General features: G+C 44.6%; 1 protein-coding gene across 8 annotated transcripts in view; it reads left to right on the top strand.

Moving 5' to 3' along the window:
* dazl (deleted in azoospermia-like) overlaps positions 1 to 21,941 on the top strand; it is a 160,051-nt gene that overhangs the window by 42,671 nt on the left and 95,439 nt on the right. For all 8 annotated transcript variants that reach the window (XM_070881249.1, XM_070881246.1, XM_070881247.1 and 5 more), the window contains 2 exons: positions 4,483 to 4,549; positions 10,255 to 10,382. In XM_070881249.1, the coding sequence (XP_070737350.1) occupies positions 4,483 to 4,549; positions 10,255 to 10,382 (195 nt within the window). The remainder of the gene's footprint in view (positions 1 to 4,482; positions 4,550 to 10,254; positions 10,383 to 21,941) is intronic.

The raw sequence follows: 21,941 nt of genomic DNA, 5'->3' as shown, positions 1-21,941 counted from the left end.
CTAAAGTCTAATACTATCCTCCTCACTGTTTACTACATTTCCGAGTTTCATGTCAACTGCAAACTTTGAAATTGTGTCCGGTAATGTTCCCTTTCATTTTCTTTAAGTGCACGGCCCCTTTAAGGGGCTGCCCGGCCCATTCGAAATACTGCTCATGCTTGAGCTGGCTGCGCGGGAGCGCCAGAGCGCTGTGCAGCTTAAAGGGAACATTGGTGTCCGGCATACCCAAGTCCAGGTCATTAATACACACACACTGAGAAGATGGCTATTTTAGCATTAATGCTGTTGTACATATTGTAAATGTATGGAAACTTGGATTATGAGCGTGAATAGTTCTCAATGCTTTCCTCTTGATGTCTGTGCCTTGACAGTAAGCTGACTTCGATTTGATTTGCAGAATTTATGCCCAGTTTTATTACATTAGGCCATATCTTATCTTTTTTCTCTTCCTGCTGTTTTAGTTTTGTATTATGGGATGCAACAGTGTTTTACAGGTTGTACCTCTCCAGTCTGGGACTCTTTAATCTGGAAACATCCCTGTTCCGGCATCATTCCCGGCATGGGTAGCACCCGCGCTGTTCATGGAGGTAAGTGGGCTGGGCAACAAAAGGGAAGGGAAGGGCAAGCGACTGACTGAGGCACCGAGGATTGAAAAATGGAGAAAGTCAGAGCGCAGAAATGCTGCACAGCAGGTTTCCGCGCAGCACATGCGCAGACCGTGGCCGGGTAGTTGTCAGCAGCATTGTCAGCAGTTGCCTCCAGAAAGAGTGCCAAACCAGCACTGCGAGAGAGGGAGGCCCGAGATTTTAGCATGGTGTTTTCCTGTGCTTCCTGGCTCTCTGCAGAGCTGCTGTTTTGTGTGGGTGGTGTCCTGGGGTCGGGACTCGATCTTGTCTGGAAAAGATCAGCAAACCAGCACGGAGAGGGTGTGAGGCTGGAGTTTTGCAGCCGGAGTGTGGCAGTATTCAGGGACCCGAGCGCTGTCATTAGGAGCTGGTAAGTCTAGGATCAACGTGACCACCTGTGGTCTGGAAAATTCTCTGGTCAGGTCCCAATGGTGCTGGACCAGAGAGGTGCCATTATTTAGTTTTGAGTTGAGTAACTCAATAATAATGTGTAATCCAGATTTTTGATTGTCTATAAAGTTTTGCACTGCAGCATATGTTTTTTCTGTTTCCATTTTGTTACTCCTGAGAATTTGCACGTACTTGATGTTTACATTATATAATATGAAAATGATAAATTGACAACTGCTCCAGTAAGACCTGAGGTTTATTGATTATAACTACACTGACAGCTAATAAATATTACTCAATTGCGTGCTATGCTGCTGATTGCAGAAGGGAATTTGGATCCATTAATTGTTTGGACGGTTTTGAATGTGGATGCTTGTGGAATACGTTAGAAGATTGCCAAGCTAAATTTGAAAGATGGAAAGTCGAGGTACTAGCTATGTAAGGTTCTTAAAACTTAAACCTCATCTACATCAGGACAGTTGGTGCATAATTAATCAAATTCAGAGATTAAAAAGAAAAACAAGAAATCCAGGAAACCGGAAAGTAAAACCAACTGCTGAAAATGCAACGCAAGTTAGTCAGTATCTGCAAACAAAAGGGTAAATGTTTTGGATGCAGTTTCTTTGCCATAAATTTGTTAATCTATCTTTTCTCTTTACAAGTACTGACCGACCTGTTTTATATTTCCAGCATTTTCTGAAAATCACATTTTTAATGAAGTCACTCTTTAGGAATATTATCTAATTTACTGTTTTATAAGTCCTGTTAAGTCAGTGTGGCTTTTCTGCCACACTATCTGATGCAAAATGTGTCAGGTCTCAGTGGTGTTTTTCTCTCTCTCTCCTGCTTGTTGTCAAATGTTTCCCTTTGTTCTGCTGTGTCTAATGTTTGTTTGATAGCTATCTCTTTAAACCCAGTCATAATGTATGTGAAGTTTAGCAGCCAGATGAAACCAGAAATTCTGTGCTGGGACTGTTCTGATAGTGTTGCAAGTTACAAGAGTGGGAACCCAAATAAGCTATAGCAAAAAAAACCCCACTCAAATATCATCATCAGCATCATCATCGGCAGTCCCTCGGAATCGAGGAAGACTTGCTTCCACTCCTGAAGTGAGTTCTTTGGTGGCTGAACAGTCCAATACGAGAGCCACAGACTCTGTTACAGGTGGGACAGATAGTCGTTGAGGGAAGGGATGGGTGGGACTGGTTTGCTGCACGCTCTTTCCGCTGCCTGCGCTTGATTTCTGCACGATCTCGGTGTTGAGACTCGAGGTGCTCAGCGCCCTTCTGGATGCACTTTCTCCACTTAGGGCGGTCTTTGGCCAGGGGCTCCCAGGTGTCAGTGGGGGATGTTGCACTTTATCAGGGAGGCTTTGAGGGTGTCCTTGTAACGTTTCCGCTATCCACCTTTGGCTCGTTTGCCGTGAAGGAGCTCCGTGTAAAGCACTTGCTTTGGGAGTCTCGTGTCTGGCATGCGGACTATGTGGCCTGCCCAGCAGAGCTGATCGAGTCTGGTCAGTGCTTCAATGCTGGGGATGTTAGCCTGGACGAGGACGCTGATGTTGGTGCGCCCCCTGTCCTCCCAGGGGATTTGTAGGATCTTGCGGAGACATCGTTGGTGATATTTCTCCAGCGACTTGAGGTGTCTACTGTACATGTCTCTGAGCCATACATGAGAGCGGGTATTACCACAGCCCTGTAGACCATGAGCTTGGTGGCAGTTTTAAGGGCCTGGCATTTATCCTCAGGCAGCCAAAGGCTGCACTGGCGCACTGGAGGCGGTGTTGGATCTCGTTGATGCCTGGTCTTGTTGATAGGAGGCTCCCGAGATATGGGAAGTGGTCCACGGTGTCCAGGGCCGCGCCGTGGATATTGATGACTAGGGGGCAGTGCTGTGTGGCGAGGACAGGCTGGTGGAGGACCTTTGTCTTGTGGATGTTTAGTGTAAGGCATATGCTTTCGTATGCCTCAGTAAATACATTGACTATGTCCTGGAGTTCAGCCTCTGCAGGCGCAGGCATCGTCTGCATACTGTAGCTCGACGACAGAGGTTGGGGTGGTCTTGGACCTGGCCTGGAGACGACACAGTTTGAACTGGTTCTGTAGTTTAGTTCCACTCCAGCGGGGAGCTTGTTGACTGTGAAGTGCAGCATGGCGCGAGAAAGATTGAGTAGAGGGTTGGGGCGATGACGCAGCCCTGTTTGACCCGGTCATCGCCCCAACCCTCTTCTCAAAAATGTAATGGTTGTTTTTCTATACCAAGGAGTTGACTTCCCACAATAATTCCTGTTATCGGAAGGAAGATCCTCAGCACACAAATGGGTTTTAATCCAACATGAATAAATCTTCAAAATCTTGAATTATCTCTGTCTATTATATAAAAAAAATCAAAGGATTGTGAATCCCTCGAATTCCCTACCCCAGAGAGCTGTGGATGCTCATTCGTCGACCGAGGTAGATACATTTTTGGGAGCTAAGGGATATGGGGATAGTGTGGGAAGGTGGAGTTGAAGTAGAAGATCAGCCATGATTTTGTTGAATGGCGGAACAGCCTCGCAAGCCCAAATGGCCTACTCCAACTCCTATTTCTTATGTTGACTGTACAAGTTCTATTATGTTAGTGCTGTCTGCACAATTAATTTTCTGCTAGAGGTCAAAACGGAGAAGACTAACCCAGGTAAAATGAGCAGAAGTTGTTAACATATTACATGGAGGAATGGAGTTCCAACTGTAAGGTGTGGCAGATGTTACAGTAAAACTGTTCATCACAGCTGTTTTAGAAGCTGCAATGACCTGCAAATAACATGCTCCAATGTGCTGTATAGATCCTATGAAATTTTAGTAATTAAAAGTGCATTAAGAATATAAAGGATATATTTACTTAAAAGCTAATAAAATTGCTAGTCATCTGAAGTAGTAATTTACAAGAATACAAGCCTGAAATGTTGCAAGCCCTTGTGACCTTTTAAAAATGGGTCTTCTACATAGACCGCTGATTGCAAGTAATTTGTGAGAACAACAATGCCTTGTACTATTTCAGAAGTTTGGACTATTGACTTAAGTTTGGTTTTTGAATCTGTAGAATTGTGTACATCTCTTTAAAAGGGAGACGATTTAAAACGACTGTATACTACATCAAATTGAAGGTAAAATAAGTATGATTTAAAAACCGAATTGATTATCCACTCCTATTGAAATGCCATGTTTCATGCTGCAAGTGGGTATTTTGAGTGTAAAATTACACTAGATTCTTTAGTAATGATGCCACTGAGATAAACCTAAAGGCATCTTTTCTATCCTATCCATCACAAATGATATCAAACCACTTCAGTCACATTACCCTGTTATGCATGGTGGAAATGGAATGCCTTTCCTAATTTATATTATTGCACAACAGGTTTAGGCCATGGTGAAGTTAATGAACAGCAGTTGGATAAAGCATATTGATTGGTTTCCCTTAATTATAGTCACAGATCAACTTCAAAGGGAAGAAATTGAAGATAGGACCTGCAATCAGGAAGCAACAGGATTCATGTAAGTGGATTTTTAGTTTATAAAGGTGTCCCAAGTTATCTAAATTGTCGGCTTTATTTTAAATAATCGAAGACTGACACTTGAGTTCTTTATTGAGGTGAGGCACTTCAGTCAGAATGGTAGTTTTGCTTGACAGCTCAGTGCCCAAATCCCCACCTCTCACTCTCACTCTAGCTCTTTTGTAATGGAACATACTGACCCCAAGCAAACCGATAACAAAGTTATGGCATGTTCACTTCGAAGTAGATATCATGAAAGTGGGCTTCCGCCTATAGCATCAGTAAGGTTGTGTCTTATTTTTCTTAAAACGAGGTGTGCCAAATAGTATTTTTTTCTTTTGGTATTTTATGTAAAAATAAACAGTGTACCTGATTTCAGTTTTGTCTCGTCTCAGAAGAGTGCTTTTCAATCCTCCTTCGGTAATGACCAGAGAATGCACAATGGGGCATGCATGATATTATGGTAGCCAGTGAAAGAGAATTCTTCCATGGTTACTGTTGCAACAAAGGGTTGTTAATCCTTCAACAATAACTTCCGTGTGATTTGGGCACAAGTGGTTTATTCAACAAGTTTAATATAAAGGCATATAGGCTCAATAGTATTATAATAAGTGTCTTCAGATTATATGAAATGACAAGCAAGTCATACAACCTGGTTCCCAGGCCCCATGGTGATCAGTCCTGATTCTCTTGGCTGCCTGCTTGGCTGTGGACTTCTGACTGTCCTGAGAATTCCAACTTTTGGAAGGAGGATGCTCTGTCTTTATACTATTCAGCTGTCTTGGGTTGCATGTATGCATCTCATTCTCTGTCATTAATTATCTCACCATGCTGGCTTTGGATGGGTTGTGCCATGTATTACCATGTACTTCCAGACCTCATCTCTGATCTTGGCTGAAGAAGCAACATGTCCCTCTCAGGAATGCGCAAGACCTTGTTCTCTGAGTACCAACTTACTTATGGCCTTGCAGAGTGCCCTCAAGTCTACTTCTAAAGCCATTTCCCATGTTTAGGGGTCTTTAGGTGTGTGGGTCTCTTTGCAAACAGCTCCCTTATCTAGGTACAGGTTTTCTCTTGACTTGGGTGCTATCATAGTTTTGAAGACATCAGCATTCTCTGTCCTTGGCTTCCAAACTGAGTCTTTGTTCACAAGCAGAGGCAAAACTCGACCCCCTTTTCCACATTGTTCTAGCATTTTAGCTAGAGAGCGAAAGAGAGATGGGATACCTTGACTTTTTTTGATTTAAACCATTTTCTTAAAATATTCTAATAGCTGGTATACACAGCAAGGGTTCTGCATTACTCATTTAAATCAAGTGGGTATTAAAAGGTGGACTCTGAATTGTAGGGAATGCAATGCCTTTTTAAGGGATTGGCTGATGGTGCTAAATCTTTAAAATATCTAGTTCAAAACATGAAAATTGTGAGCCTGTTACAAAGAGAAGCTTTCCCACACCTTGTTGATCTTGGGTTGCAGTGGGGTGTACCAGACGTTTTAATCCAGCTGTGTTCCGGTTGCTTGACAAGTGATCAAATAAAATAAATCAAACTACACAACAATAATTTCTGAGAGCCTGAGATTATTTGGAGTTGCCAAAATTAAATGATTGAGATGATTGGACTGGATCAATTTCTGCTCCAATCCATCACCAGGAGTATTCATACCTAATCCAGCTCTGTTGCCATTGCTTCTAACTCCTCTGATTCCTCACTCTTGAGCATCGAAGAACTTCCATATGGCACAAAGAGGACCACTGACTCAATTGGGAGCGAAATCAACAAAGCTAATAGGATCTTGAACTACATAGTCAAAACAGTGGAATACAAGTTACAGGAGGTATTGATCAAACTACATCCAGGTTAGATGTCAGGAGGTGGTTCTTTTCACAGAGAATAGTATTAGGCAGTCCCTTGTATTTTGGATGACCCGCTTCCACACCAAAAAGGGATGAGTTCATAAGTGTTTCAATGAGGGACCTGACATTCTAGGTCCCGAACTACATACTGAAGGGTGGAAGATGCCTGTGCATGGATTCTTTTAATGTGGGGTGGCCGTTGCACACCAGCCACCACACGGGCTTGACAGAGCTAGGTCTTGATCCAGTGGTGAGGGTTAACCAAGATGACTGGAGACCAAGCTCTGTTGCATGGACCTAGTGTGCACATATGCTCCTACTATCCATAGATTGCAGTATGGGCTGTGCTGCCCCTGGGCCCCGACCATGACGCTTCTGGACCCCGATCTCTTACCGCTCCTCCGCCCCGATCAAAAAATGGAGCAGTCAGTAACAGGACATCAATTAGTCTCCTTATCTTGGAGACATCAAATACCAACCAGCGAGTTCACACTCTGGAGAGGGTGTTCACCTGCTCCATGTGTGGGAAGAGATTTACTCACTCATCCAGCCTGCTGACACACCAGTGAGTTCACACTGGGGCGAAGCCGTTCACCTGCTCTACGTGTGGGAAGGGATTCACTCACACTTCCAGCCTGTTGACACAGAATATTAGACCTCTGGAACAAGCTGCCCTTTTGTGTAGTGAATGCAGACTCACTGAATTCCTTCAAGCAAAGGCTGGATTTGTTTCTGGTTGCAGCGGAGATTACCTCTTACAGAAGATAGGTACTGCAGGGAATTTAATGGCCAGAGTGATCGCCTGGGCTAGTTTCGATTACTTGGATTGGTCGGAGAGGAATTTCCAAATTGACCTGGGTTCTTTGTTTTTTGCCTCCCAGGAGATCACATGATTTTGGGTGGGGTGGAGTCTATATGTTGTAATACACAAGGTTTCGCAATTGTGTGGGACAAGCTTGATGGACCAGATGGTCTTTACCTGTCTCTCCTCTGGTCAAACTGCACGTTGAATGCTGCATTCAGTTCTGGTCGCTAAGAAATGAGAGATATATTTAAGCGTAGAGACAGTGTTGAGAAGAGCCACAAGGCTGATCCTCAGTGTCTGGGGTCTGAGTTATAAAGAAAGACTGGAGGCAGTTGCATTTTTTTTGACCTACAAAGGAAGCATGTGAGAGTGCAGATGGAGTACTGGGTGACTAGGTTCAAACTAGTAAATTACAATTTTTGGAATGATAGGAAATTGTTCATACAAATATTGATCAATGTAGGGAGGCCAAAATCCTGGAATCATTCAAGAGAAAAATAATGCTACAACAGGGAGAGGTTAAGATCCATCTAAATGGATGAACTAAGATGGTTGACTTCATTTGAAATTCTCTGATCTGAAGGGAACATTTGCATGTTAAGGCTATCCATGATTGGTAGTGATCAATTGACCAGTGAATTTTCCTTTAGTCCACCTATTTCTAATTTTAGCTGATTTCATTGCATTCTTCTTTCTCCTACCAAGTTGTCCCAGATGAAGAGGAAATGGAGGGAGATTAAAGTTTTTACAAAGATGAGGGTGTGCTCAAGAATAATCAAAAATTACTACTAGGTCACATGGAGCTCGGATGATGATGCTCAGAGTTCTGGGAGCCCATCTTCAAACACCATACAGGGCTCAGCCTGTTGCGTCGAAGAGATTTCCTATGCCCTCGTCCCTTTGAAAAACATACAGCAGTGTGGCTTATGTAACAGAGTTTCTGGGTTTCACCCTTGGACTAGAATGGTTGTGTAGGATGCATTCTGGCTCAACAGACCTGTGAGCCCAGTACTTGCACTTGTTCGAGTTAGTCTCCAAGCCCTCCATCTTTATGGAAATTAAGTTGCTTAGGAGGCTTAACCTGAAGCATCTGCATGAGATTAAGAATTAATGGACATTCTAGGATGCAGAATGTATGTGCTGGGGACCCTCCAAGTGCTTAAAATTGAGGGTCTCTTTTAGAGAGCAATTCCTAATGACCAGATGCAATCTGTTCAGTAACAGCCAATGGTACAAGTGCTTGTCTTGTAGTCTAATTTCATATTTCATGGTTGTGCCTTTCTACTCTTGTTTGGAAGTTGCATCATTAACTAATTTGAGGGAAAAAATGTTTTCTGACCAAGTGAAAGCATTATTGGAAATCTCTAACTAGAAATACTGGAGCTGATTTTGCAATTGGGCATGCCCACTATTTTAATGGGCAAAAATAAATCACAGTTTGCAAGCCTGTGATTTCCTAACCTGCTTTTCCTCTGATTAAACATTGAATTTTCAGTTACTGAAGAAAAATGGCAATTTTTTTTCAAAAGTACTTGTAAGTGATCAATTAGTTTTTTTATTTGTGGATTCTAGATTTTTTTCATAAATCTTTTTTAGTTTCTCATTGGCAGTTTTCTCACCACTTTCCTTGTTTTTGATGTGCACATTTCTCACCTCATTCTGATTTGCTGATTTGAGCAAATAACAAAGTGTGATACAACAGCAAATTACTGCAGATGCTAGAAATCTGAAATTAAAAACAGAAAATGCTGGAAACACTCAGCAGGTCAGTCAGTGTCTGGAGAGAGAAACTCAACATTTCAGGTGGTTAACCTTTTCATCAGACCTGTGATAAGCAGGAACAGTGCACTTGATAGAAGACTTTTAAATATATTCGTAGCTCTATGGTCAGGGAATATGTCTTCATCGCGTTTCCTATTTCATGTTTTCACTACCTTCCTACCCATCACTCATTGTAGACCCTACATCTTCTCTTTTAAATTACTAACTGAACCCTTTTGTCCTCCACCTCCTGCTTGGTCCACTGTCGATCGCTTCACCCTTCAATCCTTCACTCCCCCACCCCTCAGTGCTACTTGTTGCCCCCACCAGTAGGTGGCCAGAGGCTAACCTGGACCTCAGGGAAATGATATATATTGTCTGGTCACAGTCATTTTTCTTTTGGGTGCTTCTAAGAAGAGATAATATTTCCTTGAGCTGGATACAGTCGCATCGTGGTTATATTATTATAGTTCATGGGATGTAGGCTTAGCTGCCAGCATTATTGCCCTTGAGAAGGTGGCAGCGAGCAGTCTTCCTGTATTGCTGGAGTCTGTGGTGAAGGTACTCCATTAGTCCTGTTGGGGAGTTCCAGGATTTTGAATCAGCGACAATGAAGGAATGGTGATATATTTCCAAGTCGGGATGCTGTGTGACTTGGAGGAATGGTGTTCCCATGCGCCTATTGCCCTTGTCTTCTAGATGGTAGAGATCGTCGCTGATTCAAAATCCTGGAACTTCCCAACAGGATTGTGGGAGTACCTTCACTACATGGACTGCAGCGGTTCAACAAGGCGGCTCACCACCACCACCTTGAGGGCAATTAGAGATGGGCAATAAATGCTGGCATTCCCTCTGTTTGAACTTCTTTCCACAAGTCATATGCATATACAACATAAAACTAGTTGTGCCATAATTCTCCATTTTTGGTTTGAATGTGTCTGGGCAAGTAGTTTTAACTAAAAAATATTTTAAATTCTTTTGTGGACTGAAAGGCATGTATGTACTTTTAGGATCACTAGCCACTAGATTGGCGCCACTGTTGGAGGCCACTGGGCTGCATGCACGTGTGTGCTGTCCAAGTATAAAAGGCCAGCCATTTTGTATATTACCTCTTGGAGTTAAACAGTACTCAGTCTAACAGTTATTGCATACCCGACACTTTATTTATGGCGTCATGAATCTATTTATAGAGAATCAACTTAACATTTTGCTACACTTGGGTGAGGATTCCTTTGTGCAATTTTATGTTTGGTACTTTAACCACCTTTGTGTTCTGTTATCAAGATCCAATTCATTTGGTTCAGGCAAGACCAGCTCCCCTAATTACATCACCAACTCCTTGTGTGTGCCAAAATGCAGACACCTACTTTCAAACACCTGGATTTCCTGGGTCAGCTCTTCAGTATGTACAAGTAAGTTAAACTGAGCCATTTTTATTTGTGTACAAATTTTATCTCCGTTTTAAAGACTTACTCCTTGAGAAGTTTTGGTTTTGGGCAAAGTATTTTTTAAGGGAAGAATTTTTGTTATGCGCTGGTGATGGGGAGGGGTGGAAAATTCAGGATAGACTCTGTCCCACAAATGTGTCAAAAGAATGCTTTGTGATGTTTTATGATTGCGTTGCACTGGTAATTTGGGAGCATTATAAATGGGGTAAATTTTATCCATTGCTGACCTGTGGATTCATCCTTTCCTAATGCAACATCAGTATTTGAGTAGGTTATTAACAGTAACTTGTGTTTTTAAAGTCTGGGGTAAGTTTGAGCATCTAAATTATAGGCACAAAAAAATGGTTTTGCGTAGTCTTGGAGTAATAATTAATGTACTTCACACCATGTCAATGTAGAATTATACATACCTTTTTTAGTTGTTTGGGGCCATTAATTACATGTGAAGGCATTTATTCCAGCAAAAATTACTTTCAATATTAACGGCGACAAAACTCCATTCTTACTCATTTGATGACAATATTACATGAATTTCTGTAATTGATGCAAATTATTTCACATAATTAATTAAATTTTTGGAACTGTATTGATTTGTGTAAGCAAATATATCGGTTATTCTACACCAATGCAAACAGTAGTGAGACAAGTAACCGTTGACTTGCCTTCGGGGTTATTTCTCAAGAGGTTTGACCAGATCAAAACTGGAAAGGAAACCTGACCTCCAGAATATCCAAGCTCGATTTTATTTTGTTGCAGAGAATGTAGAAAGCAGGGGGTAGAAATTGCCCCCCACCCGAAACTGGGCACATGCACCCTGTTTCAATGATTTTTACCGCAGCTGTGGTTGAGGGTCGCCTCTTGAGTGAAATTCCGCTCTGTTTTTTAAAATTCTGATCTGGAAGTCACTTTTAATGGGGGCAGTGACTACTTGAGAGGGGCGGATACGCGGCAGTGGCAACACCTGAGGGGCGGAAGTTGGGGGCGGTGCGGTGTGACCACCATGACTTCATCGCAGCGCCATGTCACCACGGCTCACCCCTTCACTTAAGGGCCGTCACGATTTTAAAACTTCGGGTCACTAGCAAGGGTTTTGGCCAGGGGAGGTGGGGGGCGGTGGCGGAGATCGAGGCACCGCAGCGAAAACTTGGAAGGGCAATTGGGCTATCAGCGGCCATTCCACAAAGTCGGCAGCCACTCCGCTCCGCAGCGTGGCCACCGATTTGCGGTGGTAACAGGCCTTGAAGAGTGGGGCAATTTTGGCCCCCCAAGTCTTGGGGATCACTCCCAGGTATTGGAGTTTAATAAAGCGACCGAAAATGTATGTTCCTTTTTTTTTGATTCTCCATTCCTCTCAACATAAAACCTAAATCTGGCTTTGAATAAATTGATAAACTGTTAGTTTACTGACCTTTGTGTCACAGCAAGAGATCAGTGAACTTCTTTCATTGGTGGTAGACTCATTGTACAGCAAAGGATGACTAAAAAATGACTAAGAAAGGGAAGATAGACTGAAAGTAAACTAGCACGAAATATAAAAACAGATGGCAAGAGTTTCTACAGGTATATAAAAAGGAAAAGATTGGCTGGCTAAAGTAAATGTTGGTCCCTTAGAAGATAAGACCGGGGAATTAGTGATGTGGAACATGGAGATGGCAGAAACTTTGAACAAGTACATTGTATCCGTCTTTATGGTAGAGGGCACTCAAAATATCCCAACAGTGGATAGTCGAGTTCCTTCCCCCCCCCCCCCCCCCACCCCTATAGACCCTTAATACAATCGCAATCACTAAGGAGGTGGTACTCACTAAGATAATGGGACGAAAGGCGGATAAATCCCCAGGACCTGATGGCTTGCATCCTAGGGTCTTGAGAAGTAGCATTGTGCAGGGATAGTGAATGCATTGGTGTAATTTACCAAAATTCCCTGGATTCTGGAGAGGTCCCAACAGATTGGAAAACTGCAAATGTAACACCGCTATTTATATAAAAAAAAAAGAGGCAGACAAAAGGCAGGAAACTATAGACCAGTTAGCCTAACATCTGTGGTTGGGAAAATGTTGGTGTCCATATTAAAGAAGCAGTAGCAGGACATTTGGAAAAACATAATTCAGTCAGGCAGAATCAGCATGGATTTATGAAGGGGAAGTCATGTTTGACAAATTTGCTGGAATTCTTTGAGGATGTAACTAACAGGGTGGATAAAGGGGAACCAGTGGGTGTGGTGTATTTGGACTTCCAGAAGGCATTTGACAAGGTGCCACATAAAAGGTTACTGCGCAAGATAAAAGTTTACGGGGTTGGGGGTAATATACCAGCATGGATCGAGGATTGGCTAACTAACAAAGCAGAAAGTCAGAATAAATGGTTCATTCTCGGGTTGGCAATCAGTGACTAGTGGGGTGCTGCAGAAATCAGTGCTAGGATCCCAACTATTTACAATCTATATTAACGACTTGGAAGAAGGGACCGAGTGTAACGTAGCCAAGTTTGTTGACGTTACAAAGATGGGAGGAAAAGCAGTGTGAGGAGGACATAAACAGGTTAAGTGAGTGGGCAAAAATTTGGCAGATGGAGTATAATGTTGGAAAGTGAGGTTATGTACTTTGGCAGGAAAAAAAATCGAAGAGCAAGTTATTATTTAAATGGAGAAAGATTGCAAAGTGCTGCAGTACAGCGGGACGTGGGGGTCCTGGTGCATGAAACACAAAAGGTTAGAATGCAGGTACAGCATGTGATCAGGAAGGCCAATGGAATCTTGGCCTTTATTGCAAAGGGATGGAGTATAAAAGCAGGGAAGTCTTGCTACAGTTATACAGGGTATTGGTGAGGCCACACCTGGAATACTGCGTACAGTTTTAGTTTCCATATTTAGAAAGGATATACTTGCTTTGGAAACAGTTCAGAGAAGGTTCACAAGTATGATTCCGGAGATGAGGTGGTTGACTTATGAGGAAAGGTTGAGGAGTTTGGGCCTCTACTCATTGGAGTTCAGAAGAATGAGAGGTGATCTTATCGAAACGTGTAAGATTGAGTGGGCTTGACAAGGTGTTTCCACTGATGGGCGAGACTAGAACTAGGGGGCACAATCTTAGAATAAGGGGCCGCCCATTTGAAACTGAGATGAGGAGGAATTTCTTAGTTATAAATCTGTGGAATTTGCTGCCTCAGAGCTGTGGAAGCTGGGTCATTGAATAAATTTAAGTCAGAGATAGACAGTTTCTTAACTGATAGGGGAATAAGGGGTTATGGGGAGCGGGCAGGGAAGTGGACCTGAGTCCATGATTGGATCAGTCATGATCATATTAAATGGCGGAGCAGGCTCAAGGGGCCAAAAGGCCTACTCCTGTTCCTATTATGTTCTAATGGACTTTTGGCATGAAGTTAGGTTAGTGTCTTTTAGTAGTGTTGAGAGAAATGTTGGCCAGGATGCCAGAAACACTTACTGCTCCTTTTCAAATAGTGCTGTGGGATCTTTTAAGTCTAGCTTGACAGGAAGATGGGGGGGGCTCAGTTTAACATCTCACTGAGAGACTACAAATCATGCTCGCTGGGATAGGACTGGCTAAGGAAAGTTGGAACTAATTGGCACTGTGGTGTCGTTGGGGCCAAGTTTCAGCCTGAGTTGCTCCTGTTTTTTTTGGAGCAACTGGTTTAGAATGGAGTATCTTAGAAATTGCAATTCTCGGCATTTAGTTTGCTCCAGTTCTAGTCAGTTAGAACTGTTTCACTTTGGAACAGAATTTTTTTTTCAAAAGGGGGCGTGTCCGGCCACTTGCGCCTGTTTTGAAAGTTTAGGCAGTGAAAATTTACTTAGAATGGAGTAAGTGAAGATTTTTGTACGCTCAGAAAAACCTTGCCTACACTTTACAAATCAGGCATAGGTTACAAATTAGGTGTAGGGAGCAGGGCGGGGTGGTGAAGGGAAGTAATTAAATTCTACAATCATTCAACAGTCATACTTATACAAATAAAGATCCAACCTGAATAAAAATTTATAAACAAAGCAAAGATTAAATATTCCATGTTCCTACCTGTGTGAAGCAGCAGCAGCCTTCGAGCTGCGGTGCTTCAGGCAGGCCTTCCTTCCATCAGTGGCTGGACAGCAGCCGAAGAAACAGCAAGCAGCCTTCGAGCTGCGAAGGAGACCGAGGCCATTTGGCCACTTTTCCTCTAGTCCCTTTAAAAATGGCTGAGTGCCACTGCGCGTGTGCGCGCGTTCCAACGTGCACGCGCAGGGTTGCCGGCACGACGTTGCCTTATTTAAATTAGCCCCGCCCCCCACTACTTGTAGAATCGGCGCGAGTCTTGCTCCCCCCCCGCCCCCTCCCTGCTATTCTGTGCGCGCCGCGCCAAGCTGCCGAAGACCTGCAGGGAGCCGGAGAATATACAAGTATTTTTTTGGCGCACTTTCGAGCGCGAAAAACAGGCGTCCAGATCGGGGCTGTGCCGTTCTAGGCGCGGCCCAAAACTTGGGCCCGTTGTGTGCAAGGTTCCTATCGAGACTATCTACAAGAAAACTAAATTAGAGCAATCTACAAGTGGTTATAACCTATTACCACCTTCTGTCTGTTCGAGATGATTGATCACTTCAGCACTGCTATGCTACAAGTTGATACAATTTCTTGTCATGTAGGATTTTTTGACCATTTTCCGCAGAAACTATGTGGAAAAATAATTAATTTTAATGCTGTGTTTTTTTAAGTAATCTGTATTCTTACGAATAACACAAAAACGCACATGGAGAGTTTAATGTGCAAAATGGAAGTTCTTCCCAGAGACTAAATAATAATTGTAATTGGAAAACAAGTCCAAATTAAAACGCAGAACCTCAGATAATATCAGGATTGTTACCTGAGTCGCAAACAAATTGACAAAGAAACAAACCGATCAGAGAGTTAATTGCATGACTCAGTGGTGTGGGAGGGGTTTTGATTCATGGGGCACTGGCACCAGTACTGGGGAAAGAGGGAGCTGTTCTGTTGGGACAGGCCCCACTTAAACTGAGCTGGGAACAGTGTCCTGGGCGACCTCCTCAAGGACGACCAGGTCGGCGACTGGCACCCCTCCTCCTTCAGCGACGACTGGAGCTCTCCTTCCCCACTGGCGACCTGGCCTCTTTTCTTCTCCTCCTTCAACACGTGGTGAGTACCATGGCTGTGACACCCCACCCCCCACCCCTACCCTCCCACCCTGAACCCCGGTGGGCCACTAACCCTCCCAGTGCCTCTCCCCAACTAGGCCTCAGATCACCTATCATCAAGGGCGATACGCAGCGCCGAGCCTGCGGACAACATCTCGCCGCAGGCAACTAGGCCCATATAGCAGTGCCTGGTCTCCAGTCATCTTGGTCCCCCTTGCCACTGGATCACAGGCACCTTCCATTCCGTTGGCATGAAGTTCGGGACCTGGAACGTCAGGACTCTCTGACAACCCAACAGCGACAGGCCGGAACACCGCACTACCATAGTTGCCCGGGAACTTAGACACTTTGATAGCGACATCGCCGCCCGAAGCAAGACCCAGCAGGCAGGGGAAGGCCAGCTCAAGGAACAAGATGGAGGTTACACTTTTTTCTGGAAAGGGAAACCAGAAGAAGAACACCGCCTCCACTGTCAGCTTCACCATCAAAAACGAGCTGGTTGACCACCTCAGACTCCACCTGCGGGGCTAACAAACGCCTCATGACTCTTCAATTCCCCTATCCTGGAACCAGTGCGCCGCAGTCATCAGTGCCCCAACACTCGATGCAACTGATGAGGCCAAAGAGGGTTTTTTTTTTACACCAACCTCAAAAAATCCCTGTCCTGCGTCCCCGCGGGCGACAAACTGATCCTCCTCTGACTTCAATGCCAGGGTTGGCAAGGTCACAGACCTCTGTGGGGGCATGATTGGAAGAGAAGGGGTAGGGAAAGCCAACTCCAGTGGTACCCTACTCCTGACAAAATGTCTAGAGCACGAACTTGTCATCACCAACACCTTCCGCCAGAGGGACAAATACAAGGCATTGTGACACCACTCTCGCTCCAAGCACTAACACCTGCTTGATTATGTCATCGTTCGAACCAGGGATCGCAAGGATGTGCACATCACCTGCGCCATGACGGGAGCTGACGACTGCTGGATGGACTACCGCCTAATCCGATCCATCATCGACATCAACATAGCCCCAAAGCGGAAGGGGCAGCAGAAGCAGTGCCGCAAAAAAGTCAATGCCAGAGCACTTGAGGACCCAGCTAAGAGAGCCCTATACAGACAGCGCCTCACAGCTAACCTGGTGTGCCTTGACAACCCTGAGATGCAGATTGCCCACAGCGCTTGGTCTGCCCTCCAGGCCTCCATAACCAGTGCCTGCAAAGAGATACTCGGTTACACAACCAGGAAGCACCAGGACTGGTTTGATGAGAATGATCCCCAGGAGATTCAAGAACTAATCGATTGCAAGCGCAGGGCATTTCTGAGCCTTAAACAGCAACCCAATGCGGGAGCAGCAAAATAGCATTACAGAGGGCTAAAGGCGAAGGTCCAACAAAAAACCTGGGACCTAAACAGGTGGTGGATGAAGACACAGCGACTGGCCGACAACCATGATGTGTGAGGATTCTTCATCGCAGTCAAGGCCACCTACGGGCCCAACACCCAAGGCCCCACCCCACTACTGGCCAAGAACGGAGAAACACTCATCAAGGACACCGAGGCAGTAAGGCCCCGCTGGAAGGAGCACTTCGAAGATCTCCTCAATCGAGACTCGGCCTTTGACTCGAGTGCTCGCGACTCCATCCTGCAGCATGCTACCTGCCACCACCTCAGTGAGACCCCAACACTGCACGAGGTAGGAAAAGTCATAAGATAGCTCAAAAACAACAAGGCTACGGGTGCGGACAGAATCCCTGCTGAGGCAAAGTAGTATGGCGGAGAAGCACTGCTGGCGTGAATACATGATCTCATCTCCCTCATCTGGAGGGAGGAGAGCATGCCAGGGGATCTGAGATGCAGTAATCGTGACCATCTTTAAAATAGGGAACAAGTCTGCGGCAACAACCTGAGGAATCTCCCTATCAGCCACTGGGAAAGTCGTCGCTAGAGTCCTCCTCAACTGTCTTCTTCCCGTGGCCGAGGATCTCCTCCCGGAGTCACAGTGCGGATTTCGTCCCCTACGGGGCACAACGGACATGATTTTTGCAGCGCGACAGCTACAGGATAAATGCAAGGAACAGCGCCAGCCCTTGTACATGGCGGCCTTCAACCTTACAAAGGCCTTTGACACTGTCAACCATGAGGGTGTATGGAGTGTCCTCCGTTTCAGATGCCTCCAAAAGTTTGTCACCATCCTCCGCCTGCTCTACGACGACATGCAGGCCGTGGTCCTTCCAAAGGTCCCATCACAGACCCAATCCACGTCCGGACCGGGGTCAAACAAGGCTGCGTCATTGCCCAACCCTTTTTCTCAATCTTTCTCGCCGCCATGCTCCACCTCAGTCAACAAGCTCCCTGCTAGAGTGGAAATAAACTACAGAACCAGTGGGAACCTGTTCAACCGGCGCCATCTCCAGGCCAGATCCAAGACCATCCCAACCTCTCGTCGAGCTACAGTACGCGGACGACGCCTGCATCTGCGCGCATACAGAGACTGCACTACAGGACATAGTCGTCGTATTTACTGAGGCATACAAAAGCATGGGCCTTACGCTAAACATCCGTAAAACACAGGTTCTCCACCAGCCTGTCCTCGCTGCACAGCACTGCCCCCCCCCCCCCCCCCCTCCAGTCATCAAGATCCACACCGTGGACCACTTCCCATATCTTGGGAGCCTCCTATCAACACGAGCAGGCATCGCCGATGAGATCCAACACCGCCTCCAGTGCAGCCTTTGGTCGCCTGAGGAAAAAAATGTTTGAAGACCAGGCCCTCAAAACTGCCACCAAGCTCATGGTCTACAGGGCTGTAGTAATACCCGCCCTCCTGTATGGCTCAGTGACATGGACCATGTACAGTAGATATCTCAAGTTGCTGGAGAAATATCACCAACGATGTCTCCGCAAGATCCTACAAATCCCCTGGGAGGACAGGCAAGCCAACATCAACGTCCTCATTCAGGCTAACATCCCCAGCATTGAAGCACTGACCACACTTGATCAGCTCTGCTGGGCAGGCCACATAGTCCGCATGCCAGACACGAGACTCCCAAAGCAAGTGCTCTACTGAGCTCCTTCATAGCAATCGAGCCAAAGGTGGGCAGCGGAAACACTACAAGGACACCCTCAAAGCCTCCCTGATAAAGTGCAACATCCCCACTGACACCTGGGAGTCCCTGGCCCAAGACTGCCCTAAGTGAAGGAAGTGCATCCAAGAGGGCGCTGAGCACCTCGAGTCTCAACGCCGAGAGCATGCAGAAATCAAGTGCAGACAGCGGAAAGAGCATGTGGAAAACCAGTCCCACCCACCCCTTCCCTCAACGACTATCTGTCCCACCTGTGACAGACTGTGGCTCTCGTATTGGACTGTTCAGCCACCAAAGAACTCACTTCAGGAGAGGAAGCAAGTCTTCCTCGATTCCGAGGGACTGCCTATGATGTTGATGAATTCGAATAACTAGGGTTTTAACCTAAAAAGGTGGGGCGGAGGGGGGTGGGTGTAAGGTGAGTGGAAATTTAGAAATCTAAAGAGAAATCAAGCTAATGGAGCGGTGTAGTGATTTGGATAAAGATAAGCAGAGTGCAATATGAAGGGACAGAGGGTTTAATGGTAATAATGCATCAGTGAATAAGGTAAAAGTAGGAAATAATAAGTTCAAATTAAAGGCTCTTTATCTGAATGCAAGAAGCATTCGTAAAGGGATCTACAAGAAATGAAACCTGCCTAAATATAAACGAAACAGGAAAGGCGAGCAAAGGAAAGACTAAACTAAGGGAGTACATAGATGGTCAGGGAATAAATAGTTATAGTACAGGTGTATAAAAAGATGTTTAAAAATAAAGTGAGGAACTGCTATTAAAAATAAGTTAAACTGTACAGCAATGCACACAGTGACAGTAATAAAATAGGTGAACTAGAGGCAATAATATGTTGACGAACCAGACATAGGGATTACTGAGACATGGCCACAGAAAAATAAGGACTGGGAATTAAATGTTGTAGGGTACAACATATTTAGAAAGAGAGAGTGGGGAGAAAAGGGGAGGTGGAGTAGCTGTAGTAATTAGAGGTAGCATAATGGCAGTAGAAAAAAGTGACTCTGCTATCAGTAAGACAGAAATAGAATCCATGTGGATAGAGATAAATGATGAAGGATCAATCACACTAATGGGGCTAGTCGACAGACCACCTAATAGTGGAAGGGAGGTGAAGGAAGAAATATGCAAATATTTGGGGAAATGTGTTCAAACATAGAATAATAATCATGGGGAATGTCACCTACCCTGAATTTAATTAGCCAGAAGAGGTCGGTAAAGGGATAAGGAAATGGAGTTCCTACAATGTGTACAGGAGTCCTTTCTAACCCAATATGTAAGAAGCCCGATAAGGGAGGATTCGCTACTGAATCTAGTAATGGGGAATGAAGCAGAGCAGATAAGAGGTAAAACTAAGAGAACATCTTGGTGATAGTGACCATAATCTAATACCATTTAAGATAATTTTGACAAAGATCAAGACCAGGGTAATAGATTGGAGAAAAGCCGATTTTTGAGCAGCTGAGAATCAAACTTGAGAAAATAAAATGGACGACAATATTGGCAAACAATAATATACATAAGAAATAGGAGCAGGAGTAGGTCAAATGGCCCCTTGAACTTGCTCTGCCATTCAATAAGATCTCAACTTCACTTTCCTGCCGTATCACCATATCCTTTGATTCCTCAAGTCCAAAAATCTATCTATCTCAGCCTTGAATATGCTCAACGACTGAGCATCCACAGTACTTTGGGGCAGAGAATTCCAAACATTCACAACCCTGAGTGAAGAAATTCCTCCTTATCTCAGTCTTAAATGGCCAGCCCCTTATCCTGAGACAATGCCCCCGAGTTCTATACTCTCCAGCCAGGGGAAACAATCTCTCAGCACCTGCCCGGTCAATCCCCCTCAGAATCTTGTATGTTTCAATGAGATCACTTCATCTCTCATTCTTCTAAACTCCAGAGAGTATTGGCCCAATCTACTTGATCTCTCCTCATAGGATGACTCTCTCATCCCATGGATCAATCTAGTTGAACCTTTGTTGCACTGCCTCTAATTCAGGTGTATCCTTCCTTAAATAAGAAGACCCAAACTTTGCACAGTACTCCAGGTGTGGTCTCAATTGCAGTAAGACTTCCTTACTCTTGTGTTCCAACCCCCTTGCAATAAAGGCCAACATGCCATTTGTCTTCCTAATTTCTTGCTGTAACTGCGTGCTAACTCTGTTTCTTGTACTAGGGCACCCAAATCTCTTGATATAGAACAGCAATGCAAAACATTTAAAATGGCATTCAGCACAGTCCAGGAAAGATGTATTCTTCCAAAAAACAAGCTTAAAAACTAATGGATGAATAAGGACATAAGGGAAAAATTGAGAGCAAGAGAAGAGGCATAGACTAGGCTCATGGACAGCAGGGGCGAGCATGACGAGGGAGAATACGAAGAATATAAGAAATAGGAGCAGGAGTAGATCATATGGCCCCTCGAGCCTGCTCCGCCATTTAATATGATCATGGCTGATCCGATCCTGGACTTTGGTCCACTTCCCTGCCTGCTCCCCATAACCCCTTATTCCCTTATCTGTTAAGAAACTGTGTCTCTGTCTTAAATCCATTCAATTTCCCAGCTTCCACATCTAGTGAACATTTCATGGCACTGCCTCTAAGACAAGTATATCCTTCCTTAAATAAGGAGACCCAAACTGTGCACAGTACTCCAGGTGTGGTCTCAATTGTAGTAAGACTTCCTTACTCTTGTATTCCAATCCTCTTGCAATAAAGGCCAACATGCTATTTGCCTCTGATGCAGCAAATTCCACAGATTTACAACGCTCTGAAGAAATTCCTCCTCATTTCAGTTTTAAATGGGCGGCCCCTAATTCTAAGATTATACCCTCTAGTTCTAGTCTCCCCTATCAGTAGAAACATCCACTCTGCATTCACCTTGTCTAGCCCCCTCATAATCTTATACGTTTCGATAAGATCATCTCTCATTCTTCTGAATTCCGATGAGTAGAGGCCCAACCTACTCAACCTTTCCTCATAAATCAACCCCCTCATCTCCAGAATCAACTTAGTGAACCTTCTCTGAACTGCCTCCAAAGCAAGTATATCCTTTCGTAAATATGGAAATCAAAACTGCACGCAGTATTTCAGGTGTGGCCTCACCAATACCCTGTATAACTGTAGCCACACTTCACTGCTTTTATACTCCATCCCCTTTGCAATAAAGGCCAAGATTCCATTGGCCTTCCTGATCACTTGCTGTACCTGCATACTAACCTTTTGTGTTTCATGGAAAAGTACCCCTAGATCCCGCTGCACTTTGCAAACTTTCTCCATTTAAATAAT

The sequence above is a fragment of the Pristiophorus japonicus genome, chromosome 5 (assembly GCF_044704955.1).
Source record: "Pristiophorus japonicus isolate sPriJap1 chromosome 5, sPriJap1.hap1, whole genome shotgun sequence".
Taxonomy (NCBI): Eukaryota; Metazoa; Chordata; class Chondrichthyes; family Pristiophoridae; genus Pristiophorus; species Pristiophorus japonicus.
The sequence above is the reverse complement of the archived record's forward strand: the minus strand, read 5'-3'. Positions and strand labels throughout refer to the sequence as shown.